Source organism: Sarcophilus harrisii, chromosome 1 (genome assembly GCF_902635505.1).
Source record: "Sarcophilus harrisii chromosome 1, mSarHar1.11, whole genome shotgun sequence".
NCBI lineage: Eukaryota > Metazoa > Chordata > Mammalia > Dasyuromorphia > Dasyuridae > Sarcophilus > Sarcophilus harrisii.
Window position 1 is genome coordinate 366,529,859 of NC_045426.1, and position 18,372 is coordinate 366,548,230.

An 18,372-nucleotide genomic window follows, 5' to 3' on the forward strand; every position below is an offset into this window, starting at 1 on the left:
GTAAAGTATATGTGCATTTATAGCATTTATATGACACATATAGTAAGAATTATATAAATTAGTGTCTCTCAGGAATCGCATCCAATAACAAATTACACTCAAAACTGCCAGTCTTCTCATTCCTGGTATTTATCTTCCTATCTCCCCTATTTGTCTGGGTCTTTGTCAAAAGGCTGGATAAATTATAAGTCTGAGTTTTGTTCAAATTAATCTTGTCCTTCTCTTTCCCTTCTGAGATGAAAATCTCAGAGAAAGGAGTACAGCTCATGACTTAATCATAAAACATATTTTCATTTCTGTTTTTGCATCAGAGAATCATCAAATATGAGATTTGTAAGGAGATCTAGCGGTTCTTGGGTACAACCTCCTCACTTAACAAAGAAATACAGAAACCCAGAGAAAGAGAAGTGATTTGCTTTCTATGGTCATCCAGCTAGTTAGTGACTGAGTTGCAAATAGAACTTAGCTTTCCTAAATTCCCCAATTTCTCTCTTATTGTTAATATTAGACAATGGGATGATGGGGGAAAAGTTTATGGAGTGCTTCGAAGCTTTCAAAATGTTTTCATTTCAGTAACTCTGAGGAAGATAGTACAAATATTCTCATGTTTCTTTTATAGACAAGGAAACAAGATCTGAGAAACACCTAATGTGGTAGGTAACCCATATTATCTCCATTTTATACAAAAGAACATTAGTTTAGGAAAGCTAAGTGGCTTACTTAGGATCATACAATGAGTATAGCTAAAACTAGTTGAAATGTCATTGGAGACAAATTTAATTGACCCCTCCAAACAGGTAGAGGACATTAGAATAGAGGAGGGAATAGTGACCCAAAGGACATTGTCGCCACAGGTACAGTTGAACTGGAACGGGCTGATCACTCATCCAGAGAGCTCTTTTCCTGCACATATGAGGTTTGGGACTGACAATGGATAGGTATGCCTCATGTGACAAAATCTTGAAGGGGACAGCTAGAGCTAGAGTCATTCAGTCAATGAATATTAAGTGCCTACTATGTGCTGAGTACCAGACTACTGAGGTACAAAGAAAGGTAAAAGACAATCTCTGCCCTCAAATAGCTCACAATCTAATCTAATCTGTTTCAGGAATGTCAAAATCTAGGGAGAAATGCTCCCTCCCATATATGAGGCAAAGACTCATTTACTCTGGATATTAATTACAGCTTTGACAAGAGATGTGAGTTGTGATCTTGATGTGGATTAAAATCTCCTGACTTCAGAATGAATGATATTTTCATCATACCATTCTGCCCTTCCAGCCCAGATATATTTGGAGGAAAAGTTTAGACAGAATGGCTTGGGGGATTCTTAGCTTAAGAAAGGATCCACCTGAATTTCATCCAAAGCAAGATGTCATTTTATATGCCAAGGACAGATTGAGAGTCAGCAAGGAAGAAGGGCTGAGCATCCTCTGGGATTAAAATTGAGTTTGAAAAGAGTAAGACAAAAGACACTAGGTAAAACATGGAATTGCTGCTGGATAAGCAAATAATCTGAATGAAAGTATCTGAGATGGAGATCTTGTTAGTAAGCAAAGCAGAGGATGCTAAGACAAGGTGTGCAAACAGTATCCTAGAGACAGGGAGAGCCTTGTCAAGGAATCAGCAGATAGTGTCCAAGGAGCTAGCTGAGCAAGAGATTCATTCTGGGCTAAAGGCAAAGATTGGTAAACAAATGAGAGTGGAAACAAGCAAGTAGGGGTGTGGAGCAAATGGGAAATTATTGCAACACAAATAACATGCTGAAAATTAAATAAGAATACAAGAATGACATTATGTTGCAGGCCAATAATATAATTATTAACACTCAAGAAGATGCATTGCTTTCTGGTTTGCTACAACGCCCTGAGGACAATTGGGCATTTCCAATTACCTAATGCTGAACCCTGCTCTGATTTGTTACCTTTACAAGTCTCCACTTCCATCCAAATACAATTGTTCCCTCTCCCACTAGAATGTAAGCTTCTTTCTGTTTATCAGTGCTTAGCAGAGTGATTGGCATGGAAGAAGCATTTAACAAATGCTTTCTCATTCATTCATCCATTTGTTCATTCATTTCATTCAACAAGAGATATAAAATATCATATGATTAAGGACTACGTGGGAGGCATAGGCAGTAGTTTTGGGACTTCAAGAGAGAAATAGAGACTTGAGTTAATCGCTAAGAATAATTTGTAATTTTTGTTAGAGATAGAAGGACACTAAGAGAATCTAATTAGACTATAAATTTTTTGAGGGTAGGACATGCTTTATTGTACCTTCAGTGACTTAGTAAACACTGAGTAAATTCTTGTTGAGTTGGATTGAATCATCTAATTTAACTCTTTCATTATATAGCTGAGGAAACTAAGATCTAAAAAGAAGTGACTTGCCCAATGTCACATAATTAATTAGCAGCCAAACTAAGATTAGAAGCCAGAACTCTTCCATTTTAAGATCAACTTTTAGTTTATAAACAAGGGAAGATTTTAGCTAGGTTTTATAGAATAAGTAGGACCTCTTTATGACCATAATGCTCATACTTTTTAGTTTCAAGACCCATTACTCTCTTTAAAATTATTGAGGATCCCAAAGAGCTTTTGTGTATATGAATTATAACCAATGATGTGCATTGTTTTAGAAACAAAAACCGATAATTTTTAAAAGTGTGTATTTAATAATAAACAAGATACAAATATATATATATATACTTGTTTTTTCTATTCATTTTAATAAATTCATTACATGTAAATATATCATTTTAATGAAAAATAACTATTTTCCAAAACAAAGAAAATTTAGTTAAGAAAATTAGCATTGTCTTAATTTTTTTTTTGCAAATCCCTTTAATTAGTTAACCTTAATTAATATCTGGCTTAATAAAGGACAGCTAGATTCTTCTATGTACTTCTATATTCAATACCTTGTGAAATGTTGTTTTGGTTGAAATATATGCAGAAAATCTGTCCTCACACAGATTGGTAGTTGGAAAAGGGAGAAATATTTTAATAGGTAAATACTATTTTAATAATTTTATGAAAATAGATTTGACTTTGAGGACTTCCTAAAAGAATCTCAAGCATACTCCCCAGCCCCCAGCAGTCCTCAAAACATATTTTGAGAACCATGCTTTTTAGGCAGAGAGAACAGGTAAGAATATTAGCAGAATAAAGACATGACATAAATGACAACTCAGAAAGGAGAATGTTCAAATTGATGAGACTTCATGAAATGACAGATTTGCATAAGACAATCATGAGAGATTAAGTTGGAAAGATCAAAGTCAGATTATAACAGGCTCAACTGCCACTTTAAGGAGTATGGATTTTAGCTGTAGATAATAAGGAGCGACTGATAGATTTTTAGCTGAGTAGTAATGTGAAATCCAGAAAGAAGCAGGTTATTCAATAGTGTATGTGGCATGCGTATATATTAAGATTTCATGTCCTTTCTTTTAATGATGAAAGCCAGATAGAAACAATGCACACGATATCACTAGGCTGGACCACTATGTCTAAGGGTGCTCAGTCAAAAGCTTTACTCCCTTATTTTTATTAGTCTACTTTAATGTCATGTGATTTTCTGTTTGTGGAGGAAATGTGGAGAGCATGGAAATTTCTGACTTACTTTGCCATCTTCCCAAAATCCCCTGTCATTAGAGCATCACCTTCAAGATTTCTTTCCCTTTACTACTTTGCAACTTCAGAAGCAACATCACTGGTCTTTTCTTGGCCATCTTTTCTTTCATTTCTCTTCAAAGCCTAATGAAATATATGACATCTAACTTTTACTCAAGATAACCCTATTCATCCAGCATATAAGCCTAGTGTGTTTGTTTTTTTGTTCCAAGATTGATGATAGATTGAACTGAGCTATCTCATACTCCCTTCTAAGAACCTCTGTTATTACTAATGACAAACATTTGTAAAAAAGGTCCTTTCTTGTTCCTGCCTCCCATCCTCTCCTTGCCTTTATGCTGTCCTTTGTTTTTCCTTGGATACCCACTAGAGTGCCCCACTGAGACATGCCTTCTTCAAAAAGTTTTCTTCCTTTTCTACCTCTTTGTCTTATTCCATCGAAATTCCCAAGTCCATCCTTACAGCTGCACTCAGCTATTAAGAGGAAAGCAATATAATTAAATCATTTCATCCTAAGAGTATAAGTGACTAATTATTCTCTGAGGGACATTTGCATCTTAAGAGAGTCAAAAATCCAAATGAATGTATGATGATAGAATTTCTGACAGAGTGATCTAAGTAAATAGAAAATTCCATTGTAGAGGAAATATTTTGTCTTGGAATCTTCTCAGTACCTCCAAAGGAAGACTGTATAGATCTCATTTTACCCAAAGTCAGCTCTGTAGCTTGCAGCCATAGAATGAAAGGATGAATGAAAAAGTATTTATTAAGTGCTTATTATAGACTTAGAGCTAGGGGTCAAATAGATCTTCAAATATTTAAGTGCTTCCAGAAATTCTTGTTGGTTTTGTGGCCAATTCACCATTTTCTTTGAAGACTTGCTTATAGCTGTTTTGACATTGTTGACTTCTGAGTTTGTGTCTTGATCTTCTCTGTCACCATAGTAGCCTTTTGTAGTTAGGTTGATATTGTTGTTGTTTGCTCATTTTCCCCAACTATTTCTTGATTTTTAAATTCATAAAGTTGGGCTCTGTTTCCAGATTGGTGACAAGGGTGAGGGAAAGACTGTCTTAAGCTTCAGGATTCTTGTGCTACTGTTTTCAGATCTAGTTCTGGATCTGTGAATTTTGGGGGCTTCTAAGAGGGTGTGATTTGGAGTATGGTTATTCTCTCTTGGTCCATGCCCTGGTCTGTTTCTCCCCTCCAAATTCTTTTGGTCCCAGAATTGCTAACAGATTTCCTGCTCTCCTCTAGCCACAAGTGCTAGTATTCCTCTGCTTTGGAACTGAGGCAAGGGTCCCCTACCCCTTGTAAGTGACCACAAGCACTCTTCTCCACCTTGGAATTATGACCAAGCAACTGCTTTCCTGTGGTCACAAGCATTAGTTCTCTTTGCCCCCAAACTGCAACCTGTGTATGGGCAATGCAACAGGATCCTGTATCCAGTGAAAGAAAAGGGTTCCCTATGATATCTTTCCGACTAGTTGACTCCCCCTCCCTGACCTTCTCCCCTTACCATCTCTGGACCGAGAGCTCCCAAAGCTGCTGCTGCTGCTGTCACAACCACTTCCAAAGCCCACTGCTGCTGCTGCATGAGCTCCAGTCTGGTCCCTATACCCATGGCACAGACCTCTCTTGTTAATCTTCTAAGTTGTCTCAGGTCCAAAAAAATGTTTCCCCCTGACCTTTTGTTGTCTCTGCCTACTCCAAGGTTTGATATGAGGCATTATTTTAAAGATGCTTGGAAGGGAATATTGGGAGAACTCAGCTGGATGACTACCTCTCCTTTGCCATCTTTTGCCACCCTCTGCCTAAAGGTACAAACAGAAAAGCAACCAGTTTATATGATCAAGAAGCTCACATTCTAATGAGGAAGACCATAAACAAGAAAAGTCAGCTGCAAATCAGATAGAAAGGTGTTTGGGTATAGCAACAAAACACAAGCAAAACGTCTTCTTTATGTAATTTCCACTGGTAACTTTACATTTGTTTTTCTGAAATCTGGCTTTTAACCTCCTCATCCAATTGAAATTGTTCTCTCCAAAGTTACTAATGATTTCTTAATTTCCATACCTACTGTCCTTTTCTCATGAGGTCTTCTCTATCCCTTTCCAGTCTCAGACAGGGTAGAACATCCTCTTCTTAATTTTCTCCTCTCTACATTTTCCTAACACTGCTTTCTCCAATTTCTACAACCACTCCTCTGTCTCCTTTGTTGCTTCTTTGCTGCTTTTCATGCCTGCTAGCCATGGGGTCCCCCAAGGTTCTCTCCTAGACTTTCTTCTCTTCTCCTATAAATTTTCATCTGGTCATCTCATCAATTTTCATGGATTCAGTTATCATCTCTATTCAGCTGACTCTTGGATCTATTTGTCCAGTTCTAAACTCTTTAGGGACCTTCAGCCTCACTTCTCCAAGTGCCTATTAGACATCTCCAACTGGATATCCTATAGCTATCTTAAACTCAACATGTCTAAAACTAAACTCATTATTTCTCCCCCCAAAAAAACTACCCTTCTTCCCTAACTTCTCTGTTACTGTTAAAGGTACCATCATCCTCCCACTCACCCAGGCTTGATAGATATCACTCTCAGCTCCTCACTCTCTTAGATCCCATATCCAAACAGTTATCAAGTCCTATTTACTTTCATAATATCTCTACCTCCTCACCTTCTCCAGGTCACATCTAAAGTTCCACCTTCTGCAATCCTACCTTTCAGTGAGAGGGATTGCTTTCTTACTCTTAGGACCTTCATTTTGAGATTTTCTCCAATTTAACCAATAAGTACTTTGATATATTGCATGCTGCTTCCCTCATAAGTCTTTTTGAGCTCCAAAGACCTTCTATTTATTTTTTACCTTTTTTGTATCTTCAGCACTTAGCACAGGCCTGGCACGTAGTAGGCACTTAAATGGTAATTGACTGATTGCTGAACTATTTAACAGAATAGAAAATTTTGTTAATGAGAACTTTCTTCTCTATGTCATCAATAGTTGCGGCTGCAGCCCCTGCAGAAACAGTTGCTAGACTACATCTCCATAGGGACTGCTACACAGAGGATGATGGCTAGAAGATCTGCATTAAAAGCTGAACTGGAGTTTGGATGGAAAATTGAGGGACTCTGGAGCTTCCATGCCCACTGATGACAGTTGGTCAGATACTAGTGTTAGCTAGAGTGAGGAAGCAATGATTGCTCCCCTCAGTGATAGCTTTGGGGCCCAAGCTAAAAGCAGGGCTGGTGATCTGTGAGACCCTGCTGTTACCAAGGTTTAGCATCTTAATCCATCTCCACTGGGGCCTGAGGGAAGATGGTAGTAAAGTAATGGTGGTGATTTGATTCCATAGTAGCTGCTGCCTCCTGCCTCTTCCTTTCGGTGCTTTGATGCTCCAGCTGGGCTGATTTGCCTGCTTGTAGCTGACATTTATATGATACTTTAAAATCAACAAAAATTTTGCTTGTATTACATTTGACCTTCAAAACAGTCCTATGATATAAATGGATGCATCGTTCAGTCGTTTTCAGTTATATCTAATTCTTTTTGCATTTTCTTGGAAAAGATACTGGAGTACTTTGCCATTTCTTTCTCCAGTTCATTTCACAGATAAGGAAGCTGAGGCAGGCAGGGTTAAGTGATTTTCCCAGGGTCTCACAATTAGTAAGTATCTGAGGTCATATTTGGACTCATGAAAATGTCTTCCTGATTCCAAGCTTGGTGCTCTATTCACTGTGCTATGTAGTTACCCTTTGTGTTTATTAATTTTTATATCACCCTTTCTAATAAAAATAGTGTTTCCTCTTCAGAATGCTGGTTTTGTTTCAGGATTCAGCCCTTATCTCTGCAAAGAGAAGGCAGCATTTTTTCTCACTGTGATAACAAGGTAAGATAAACCACCTGCTTAGCTAGAGAGAAACTTTGTAATGAGATTTCCACCCCTGGGTAAGGCTCCTTCACTTGGGGTCAAGGGCTCAGAGGTGTAGAACAGTAAAGGAACTTTAGTGGCTATTGGTGACTTGTACAGTGCTATGATCATCATATGAGGTCTGCAGCTCTTTTACCAGAAAAGGCATGAATTATGTTATTCTGATGAGTTATTGCTGAGTTTTGGCTCATGTTCTCTAAGCAATAGGGCAGTAAGCAGTGGCTCATGAGCTCAGTGGTTAGAACAAGCGGTAAGTGAGCCAGAGTGAGTTAGGTATTTTAGAAAGAGAAATGACTTGGTGGGAAAAGACCAAGAGTTGAGTTCCTATTTTACTATTTATTTACTAGAGGATATAGGACAAGTCAAATGAGTTCTAGTCTGCCCTCAGGCATTTACTAGCTTGCATGACCCTAGTCACTTAACCCTGTCTACCCCAGTTTCTTCATCTATAAAATGAGCTGGACAAAGAAATGGCAAACCCCTCCAGTATCTTTGCCAAGAAAACCCTAAATGGGGTCACAAAGAATCAGACATGACTGAAAAAGGATTGAACAACCAAAAAAATGCAAATATAAACAAAGAAGTTAAATATAAAGTAGTATGGGAAGAGTTAGGGGATGGAGATCAGAAGAAGTTTTTGAGTTGCACTTAAAGGAAGAAAGGGACTCCATGACACAGACGTCAGGAGGGAGGGCATTCTAATCATGGAGCACAGCCAGGGCAAAGGCCTGGAGAAAGGAGATTAAACAGCAAGAAGGTTAAATTGTCTGGATTACAGACCATGAGAGGGAGAGTAAGTAAGTCAAGGCCTTACAGTGAAGGGCTTTAAAAACTAAAGAAAGAAAATATGTCCTAGAATCCTAGAGGCAACAGAAAGCCACAGGGGTTAATGAAACAGAGGAGTCCAAAGGCCAAATCTGCCTTAGGCTGGGGACATAGTAAGTATTCAATAAATACTTGTTGATTAAATGAATGATCAGTCAGTCTTCTCCAAAATAATGAAAGCTCCTCGAGGTAAGAACTTTATTGCTTTTTGGCTTTGTAACCCCACCTTCCAATTGTCTATCTGGCACAGGTTTTTCTTAGCATCCCCTTTTCCTGGGACCTCAGTTTCAGAGGTCAGCTAATGCAACTCTTTTTTGTCTTGCAAATGTTGAAACTGAGGCTTGGGGAGGTTCAATTATACAACCCACATTACAAAAGTATTAAGTTCCAGAAGGAGATCTGAACACAAGTCTTCTCATTCCAGAAGCTATATTCTTCCCATCAAACTCCATTGTATTCCAGTTCTCTCTTCTAAAAATGTTATTTTTTCATTCCTTTTTGGAATACCTCCAGTTTTTACATCTCTTGCATAATTTCAGTAAGAAATTTTAAAGGTAACTCCCTAATTATTAAGCTTTAGCATTATTTTGGAAAATATGGACTAAGTACCTTTTTGTCCTCTGTTCCTGATCATGGTAGATATTATATATGTACATATATATATATATGTGTGTATGTATATTATGTTACACGGCATGTGTCTATTATATTACTCTGTAGCATATATGTTGCACACATATGTAAAAATATGCAGTGTGTATGTGAAATATTAGTGGAACATAAATACATGTGTATACGTATATATGTATACATGCACAGATGTATGTATATGGATTTTGCAAGAAAGTTTATGAATGGCATGGTCCAAAACCAAAGCTATGGCTGTTGATCATGGTCTCCAGATATCCTTTTGCCAAAGTGACCCCACAACATCATCAGCTTTCTCTGACAATCTGTAGGATCTGCTTCTGAGAAAATCAAAGAGCAAACAGGGATTAGTTATCAGATCAAGTCAACAGAAATTTATTAAGCATTGGCTCTGAGATGGACACTCTGCTAAGCACAAAAAACTCTCTGTTCTCAAGGAGCTTACTTTCAAATGAGAAAAGATATCACATAACAGGGACCTGAAAAGGGAGGGAAGAAGGTACCTGCTCAAAAATATGGTATCAAAGTCCAGAGAATAAAAGATGGTTGATCTGAGTTCTTCAAAATGGAGGCTTGGGGAGAAGGGTAACACATATTACTATCTCTTCCAAATGACAAACCTTCAGATACTTGAACAGACCTGATATTTCCCCATACATACACACCCCATCTTTTCTTTTTTTAATTTAATTTTTGATTTTTGAAACAAAATAAGACTTTCCATAACTGTAGAGAAAAAAAAAACTGAAATTGCAAATCTATTACATGCAACTTGCTATTCCTTTTAAATATACAATAAAGTTATGATGTAAATTTATTTTTTTCCTTTTTTCTCTCCCCCATCCTAGAGTTGACTACCATTTAACACAAAAATGAAAGCAGTCATATTTACTTTAACAGCTGAAACTAGTCAGTATACCTTTTTGTATCACATAGGCTAGTGATTTCACCATTCTTATGAACCCAGATTATCAGTGCCTCCCCCCCAAATAAGGTGATCATAGGGGAACACAGGATTTTAGATTGTAATCAGAGTTTATTGGGACTGTGACCTCTTCCAGTAAAACTTTTATTTCCTTTTACACCATCTAAGACATTATAAGCCATGGATCACATTGAGTTATACTGGATTTCAGTTCATTTTCAGATCATCTTTGCACAAACTGCTTGTCAGCTCTATATTTGTCATCATATACTTGTGAAGATGCTTGGAAAAAATCCACAACTAAATTATAAATATGTATATTAAATAAATTCAATAAATATATAGGTTTACAAGTTAAAATTTGATTTTACTTTGAGCCTTTTGAGAAATTCTTATATCTTGATTTTTCCATAAAATATAGTAATAATATCTTTTAGCTCTGTGCCTTATTTAGATCTGATTAGCAAACCTTCAGTACATTCATCTAAGTCATTGTTAAGAGTGTTAAATGCTGAGCCAAGGACAGACCACCAACCTGAGATTTGCCATTAATAGACATCAGACCATTGATGGATATTCCTGAGTTCAAACAATTCTGAAACCAAATTACTGTATCATCCTCTGGACCTTATCACTCCATCTTGTCAGTAAAAACTAGGGTGAAAATGTGTCAAAGGTAGAACAATGGACTGGATGAAAAACTTTGCTATGTCATATCATTTCCCTGATCTGCTATTCTAGGAACTGCCCAAAAGCAAAATGAGGCTGGTCTGGCATGGCTTTTCATGACACAGCCATACTAACTCTTAATAATCACTGATTCCTTTTCTAAATGCTCAGATACCACCCCTATAATAATACATTCCAGAAATTTGCCAGATATCAGTGTCAACCTCATGGACCAGTAATTTGTAGGCTCCACCCTCTTCCCTTTCTTGAAAATTAGGACCTTTGACCATCTCCAGTCCTGTACCATCTCACTCATTCTTCACAAATTTTCAAAGATGACTGAGAGTGGTTCTACAATCATTATATGTATACGTTTATGTATATACGTGTGCATATAATATGCACATGTATGTATATATTATATATTATACTGTGTGCCATATATATTATAATTAATAGATCACATATTGCTATATCTGATATATTCTGTTATAATATGTATTATATAGCATCTATATTATAATATATAATAAATCACATTGCTATGTATATGCTCTATATTTTCATAATATATATTATATAGCATCTATATTACAATATATAACATGTTATATAATATGATATATTACATATTATAGCATGTATTATATGTTATCTATATTCCAATATGATATATCACATATTGCTATATATAACATATAATGTATATTATATTATAATGTATTATATATGAATATATCAAATATATAGCTATATATATGATATATAATACATACACACATCTCACCAAAAACACCTAGATTTTTCTTTTGTTTTTTAAAAACCTCCTCATTCATCTTGGTTTTCAACTCCTTGTTCACCAATTTTGGTATATTTTTCATAATCTGAGTACCATTCTCTTGGTGGAAGAAATAGAAACAAAGTAAGATTTTAATAGTTCTGACTTCTCTTCATCATCCATTATCCTGATGCCATTCATCCCGAGCAGCTGCCCTATTCTTTCTTTGATCTTTCTCTTTCTATCAACATAGCAAAAACAAAAACCAAAACCAAAACCCAAAAAAGCCCTTTTTGTTGTCCTTTGCATTCATCACCAGCCCCAGCTTATTCTGAGTTTTAGTTCTGTATATTCTTTTTTATAGGACCATGCAATGCTTTTATATTTGTTATCCTTTTATATAGAAAGATATATATATATATATATACACACACACATAATCTGTTTATATACACAGAAATAAATGTGTATATATATATATATATATATATATGTATGTCCTTCTTATGTTCCTATTAGTTTATTATTTACCTCTTGGGGTTACACTATGCCTCCATATATGTGAAGTCATGCCCCTTGGGGAGGCTAGCCACCATTGTGAAGACTTTTACTCTACAAAAATCCATTGATAGCACTTATTGGATGATGTCTCTTTGAGCAAAACCTGGTCCCAGGCACAGTGTGTGGTTAAAAAAAAAACAGATAATAAACAAATAGAAATCACAATTTCTGTACTCAGAGATGTTTACAGCCAATGTATGGGAGGTAATACCAGTATGATACATTTGGAAGGCTGCAATCTAAGAAAATAAATCCAACTAGAAAGACAGTCAGTGAGCAAGGGCTCCTAAAAGAAAGAGGGTTTTTTTAGTTTGTTTTTGTTTTTGTTTTTGTTTTGTTTTTTAAGAATGAAAGGTTTATTTTCTGTTTGCCTGGAAGCAAAGCTGATGAAAATTAAATACAAAAATAAATATAATCTAAATCAATGGACATTCCACTCAAAATAAAAAAAACAATAAAAAGTATACATAAATTAAAATCCATCTGGCACTTTTAAAGAGAAAAATCTGTGGAAAATGAAGGGAGAAGTTTTGAACTCAATTTTGAAAAAGGTGGGAGATTTGGATTTGTCTGACATAGGGTCTAAATGGAAAAGGAAAAGGAAGAACTTTATGCCAAGTGCTAGAGTAATCTCCATCCAAGATCTAGAAAGCCAGGCCAGAAATGTTTGATTTGTATGACCTCTTTACAGGAATAGAAAGTGGAACTTCCTAGTCACTTAGCTGACACCATATGGAACCTTGGAGGGCCCACTTGGGACTGATTAATAGCATGGTACAATCAATTCTCTTTTTATAGGAATTGAAAAGGAGATGAGATATCCCTTCCTTGAAGAAGTAATATTGATCAATATTTCTCAGAGTATTTTTATTTTAATTGGCATCTTTTAAAAACCATAGAAAAACTTTAATGGGTATTTTAAGAATGAGACAAATTCAGGCAGGGATTCCAAAGAGATAGTTTGAAAATAAGGGCTTTTCTGATTAAAACAACAAAAAACCTCATAGGCAGTTCTTTACTTGTTTTGTTTGCTGCTGGCCCTATTCTTGAATCTGAACTACTATCTTGTTTACTCAATGTCCCTGAAACCCAAACTGGTACTTTCTGTTGACGGATCTCTTTTTCTTTTTTTTCTGAGGCAAGTGGGGTTAAGTGACTTGCCCAGAGTCACACAGCTAGGAAGTGCTAAGTATCTGAGGTCAAATTTGAATTCAGAGCCTCCTGACTTCAGGGCTGGTGCTCTATCCACTGCACCACTGGCTGCCCCTGTTGACGAATTTTTTTCTCGAGGTATCCTTGCTTATCTCTTATTGTCCGAAGCTTGAGACTGACAGGACCTAAAGTTCAGTCCCTGCTCTGCTGCTGACTTCCCTGAGCATGATTACTCCTCACTTTAGGTTTTTAGTTTCTCTATCCATGAAACAGACTGATTTAAATTATATTATGCTCCAGAATCCCAGGAAATCAAAGAAGAGACCATCACAAGATTGACCTCATTTGGAGGCAAAATGGACATCACCCTACCTGGAATGATTTGGAGATATTTGGGAAGTGAAATGTCAAAAATGTTGGGAAGGGTTAACGCCTTAGGCTCTTTGTGTCTCTACTCTATGAGATCCCTGAGTGCCTATCTAGGTCTTCCTTAAAGGTTCTAAACCTTTGGATCCATAGAAACTTCAAAAGTATCTTAGTGGGGTCAATTTAAAATCCTGGGGTAAAAGGCAAGAAAGGCAAATACAGAAAAATGGTTGCAGTTCCTGAAGGGGGAACTGGAAAACACAAATGAATGTTTTAGCCCTTTTCATTCTTTGCTCTGAATAACCAGAATGATTACAAACCCCCCAGCAATGTTCCTCATTGCATATTCTCTCCTGTGTTAGTGTGAGCTCCTTGAGAGCTGGGGGTGTTTCATCCTTTGTGTCACTAGTCTCTACCACAGTCCCTGGCACAGGGTAGGTGCTGGTTGATTGACACCAAAGAGTCATCCCTGTTCCTTGGTGTTTGCTATATAGTGTTTAATCTTGTTAGTGAAATCATTCCTCCCTGTTTAGGACAGTGGAGGTGGGAAATATCTAAAAGTGTCCTGCCTTCTCGGGAAAGAGGATCTTTTCTCAAAAGGAAGAAAACCAAGTAAAAGCCACCCAGAAAGACCTCATTAAGGAACCTCAAGCTGAGTTGACCCTGGGGAGTTGGGTGCTACAATTTCAGTTCTTTTCCAAAAGGTAGATTTTTTTTGTTTGAAAAGTGAGCAAATTTACTGCCAACTCAGTGTCAAAATAACTTTGCCCAAAGTACTCTTCCTTCCTTCTTCCAAACTCTTTCTGCCTCTAACTGAGAGTGTGTATGCCTTCCTCCCTCCCTCTGTATCTGTGTCTGTATCTCTGTGTGTGTCTCAGTCTTTGTGTCTCTCTCTCTCTCTCCCCTCCCCCCCTTTCTCTCTCTCTCCTCTCTTTCTCTCCCCTCTCCTTTCCTACCTCCCTTCCCCCCCACCCTTGGTGGTATGATCCTTGGAAACTTTCTTAAGTTTGTCTTCTCTCTTGCCTTTATACCACCTCTTTGAAATTTAAATTTTCTATTTAAGCTTTTTGGGGATGCAAGTGTATGATTTATATTCATCCCCCAACATCTGTTTAGAGCAGGGACACTTCACTTTTTTTGCCCTGAATCCCTTTGGTCTTGTGAAGCCATGAACCCCTTCTCACAATCATGTTTTTAAATGTATAAAATAAATTACATAGGATTGCAAAAGAAAAAGCAATTGTAATTGTTAAGGATTATGCCTAGGTGAAGGGTCAGGTCAATTTTCCAAAAGCCTCCACAGCTGTGAATCATAAACTTGAAGGAGTTGCAAAGCAGCCTTCTTGGATGTTCCTTGTGAATTGGGAATGAAATAAATTGGAGGCAAGAAGGAAGAAAAGAGAGGTCAGACAATGCAACTGCTTCTCCATCTCCTTGTATCATCATCATCCTCTCACATGAGGAGATCCATTCCACAGGTCTGAGTTAGAGCTCCAGCAGTCACTGGCAGGGGGCTTCCATATCACAACATATGGTGCCCGAATAGGGACACAAAAACATAATAAAGAAAAAGCAGTGCTTGAGAGCTGTTCGTGAGTAGGATCCTCCCAGAGTTCCTTCGGTAATCCATGGGATACTGGCAAGTGGCTCCCGTATCACAATATGTAACGAAATAGTTATCCAAATATTTTTTAAGTTCATATACCCTAGGTAAGTGCCCTTTGTCCTAGAGTATAAACTATAGAGGACAGGAATTAATACCTTGTCTATTGTCTCTAGAGTCTAGCAGTCAGAGACACACACTTAATAGAGATTTGTCAGAATGAATGGACTAGGATTGTCTTCATCCTTCTAGGAAAGTCTATCAATCAGCCCATTTTCAGATTAAGCAAAGGAATTTCCCCAAGGATATAAAGAACCCAACTAGATAGGTGGGAGAGGGGAATAAAAAAATAATTAAGTTAATAACAATATTCTTAAATTCAAAAACACAAAATTAAAAAGCAAGTTAATAAAATTATTTGATTGTAAATTTAATAAAAATTCAGAAAAATGAACAATTCCCTTTCTTCAAGGTAGCACTCGAGTAACCTCTTCCATGAAGTCTTCTATGATTTCTTTCTTACCCAGTAACCCTTTCTGCCTTGAATTTGACATGAGAATCTTGTTCTGATCTCTCTTTGGCATTTGTGTTTTAACTTGTATATTATAACATAATATTACAGTATAATTTCTTCCATTTCTGTCCTACTCATCATGGTATGGAAGTCACTTTGGGTTCAGTCTTGAAGAGGAAGCCAGCACAGTACAAGTCAAGCATGTCCTACCAAGCTAGAATGACTTTGAGTAGAGACCTAGTGATGGACTGTGTGGTCCTCCAAGGTTTGGAAAGACATCATCAGAAGGTTGGCTGCAGGATAATGAACTCTCTGGCCATGACTCTCAAAGACCATCTTCAAAATTCAAAGAGTCCGTGGGATCTGTATCAGCAGAGGGAGTATTCACACCAGTGACATCACCCATCCTTGGTCTTTGCCCTTTTTTTTCCCCTTTTCAACAAAAGTATTTTGTTGTTTCATCTGCTGCTGAATAATAAACTCCTTGAAGGTAGAGACTTCACATCATTTATTATTTTCTACCTCCCAATGCCTAGAACATTATAGTGCACATAATAGGTATTTTAAAATTTTTTGTTAAATAAACAAATGAGGGCAGTGAATAGAGCACTAGTCCTGAAGTCAGGAGGATCTCAGTTCAAATCCAACCTCAGACAATTAACACTTCCTAGCTGTGTGATCCCCAACTGCCTCAGCAAAACAAACAAAAAAATGAATGAAGAAATGAAAGTAAAAAAGAGGTATATATAATATGTAAAAAAAAAAAAAAAAAAAGGTAAAGCAATGACCTCCATCTTCCAAGGTTCTCAGGAACTGAGAAACAACTAGACAGACCAACTCCTATTGCAGTTCAATGAAATGTTCCTCATACACTATGCAATGCAAATTACAACACTATTGACAGCCACACACCCAGGGGTCTGCCTGCAACCTTAGAGCTGTGAAAAATTGGTCTGTTTTCCCAACCATGCTCGACAAATAGCAGCTGTATTTCAGATTCTCCACAATGACTTGCAAAGTTCAACAATGCCGCCTTTATGGCTCTTCCTGAGGGGCCAGCAACTGCAGGCTCTCTGTGCTATCTGGTAGCTTCAGCTAGTTTACTCCAACAGACAAAGGTTACAACAGCTGCCTCTAGTCACAGTCTCTTTACCAAGATCTACATAGGCTTTAGATCTCAGTTCAACTTGCTTTAGGCCAGACAGATGTCCTACTTTTGATGATTCTTAGAGATTCTCTCCCCAAAGGGAGCCAGGAACACTTAGAGCTGGAAGGAGTTTTAAAGTTCATTCAGTCTTCCTCCCCCGACACCCATTCTATAGATGAACAACTTGAGGTCAAGAGAGAGAAATGAGCTTGCCTGAAGTCACACAGCTAGGAGCTGGATCTCTGTGGAAGAGCGGAGGGTGGTACATGGGGAAGAGGAGGATGGTAAGTTTGACTCCCTGTCTCATCCTTGTCCCTACAGGCTTATTTTCTGGCTGGCATCTGAACTACGTAGATGTGAGGGATAACTCCCGGGATGAGACATTTCGCTTCCCATGTGAACGCTGGCTATCAAAAAGCGAGGACGACAGACAGACAGTCCGAGACTTGCGCTGTGCCAACAATGAGATCTTGGAGGAGATGGAGGAAACCAGTAAGTCTAGAAGCTGAAGGAGCTTTAAAAAGATCTGGAAAGTGGAGGGAATTCTCTGCTTTTCAGTATACTTCCATGTCTCAGAGCTTCCAGTCATTCTTCCTGGCCCCCCAAACATGCCTAACACCCTAAGCAATTGGTGCACTGTCTCCTTGATACCTAAAAACTCCAAATATCATACCTTTTCTCTACTGTCATTAGAACCAACTTCTCTGTGTTATCCTTTCTCTGAAATTCCAGCTGATTCATTATTTAAATTAGCCCCTAAAAAAGGGTAACTTCTCAGGTGATATGGTTGCATTATCATAGGAGCCAACAATGCCTTAACTCAAAGCCATTAATTCATAATAGAGGAAATTCAGAGAGATTGGGAGAGATTGACAAGGAAAAAAGGATTTCTGCCGGTGCCTCTGAAATCATATTAATGTCGAAACCATGTTAATGTGGGCCCTGAGTTAACCTTTGAGAGAGGTGCTAAGAGACTTTGACAAAGTCAGGGGGAATGTCACAAACGGTAGAAATTTTAAGAGGTCTTTGTAGACAAGTAGTATTCTTCCAATCCCATCCTGCTCTATCTAGAGCCCTATCCAGCTACTCTATCCCTATCCTGTCTAGAGCTGGAAACAACAAGGCTCAAGTCTGTTATGTAGACCTTGGAGGTGTCAGAGAGAAAGAGGCTTAAAGCTCTTTGGCTTAGAGTAGGAAAAGAAAACACTGTTAAGACTTCCAGTCTCATATTCTTTAGCCTACCTTGGTGCCCATTAGGATGGGTGGATACATTTAGATTTACAAGTCAGAAGGCAGAGATCATATTTTTAAGACAGAAAAATCACTCAAGTCACACCAACAAAATGCTGTTGACTGCTCATGGTCATGAATCATGGAAATTAAACAAATGGCAAGAAAACACCATATATCAGGCTAGTTCTCTCTCCAGGGACTAAGCTGGGCTGTGTATCATGAGACTACCTCTGCTTTGTTTTCATGTCAGAGAGCTTAGTGGCAGGCTGCTGCTTCATAGCCTAGAATAATAGAACTGAAAGGAATCTTAGAGATCATCTTGTTCAATCCCTTCACTGAGGAATGAGTGATGAGGAAACTAAGGCATTGAAAGGGGAAAAAAACCTTGCTT

The 18,372-nt window shown here is 37.6% G+C and overlaps 1 protein-coding gene across 1 annotated transcript in view; it reads left to right on the forward strand.

Moving 5' to 3' along the window:
• Positions 1–18,372, forward strand: part of LOXHD1 (lipoxygenase homology domains 1) — a 275,750-nt gene that overhangs the window by 244,104 nt on the left and 13,274 nt on the right. Inside the window, exon 38 of the mRNA XM_031945992.1 lies at positions 17,070–17,240. Coding sequence (XP_031801852.1) covers positions 17,070–17,240 — 171 coding nt within the window. The remainder of the gene's footprint in view (positions 1–17,069; positions 17,241–18,372) is intronic.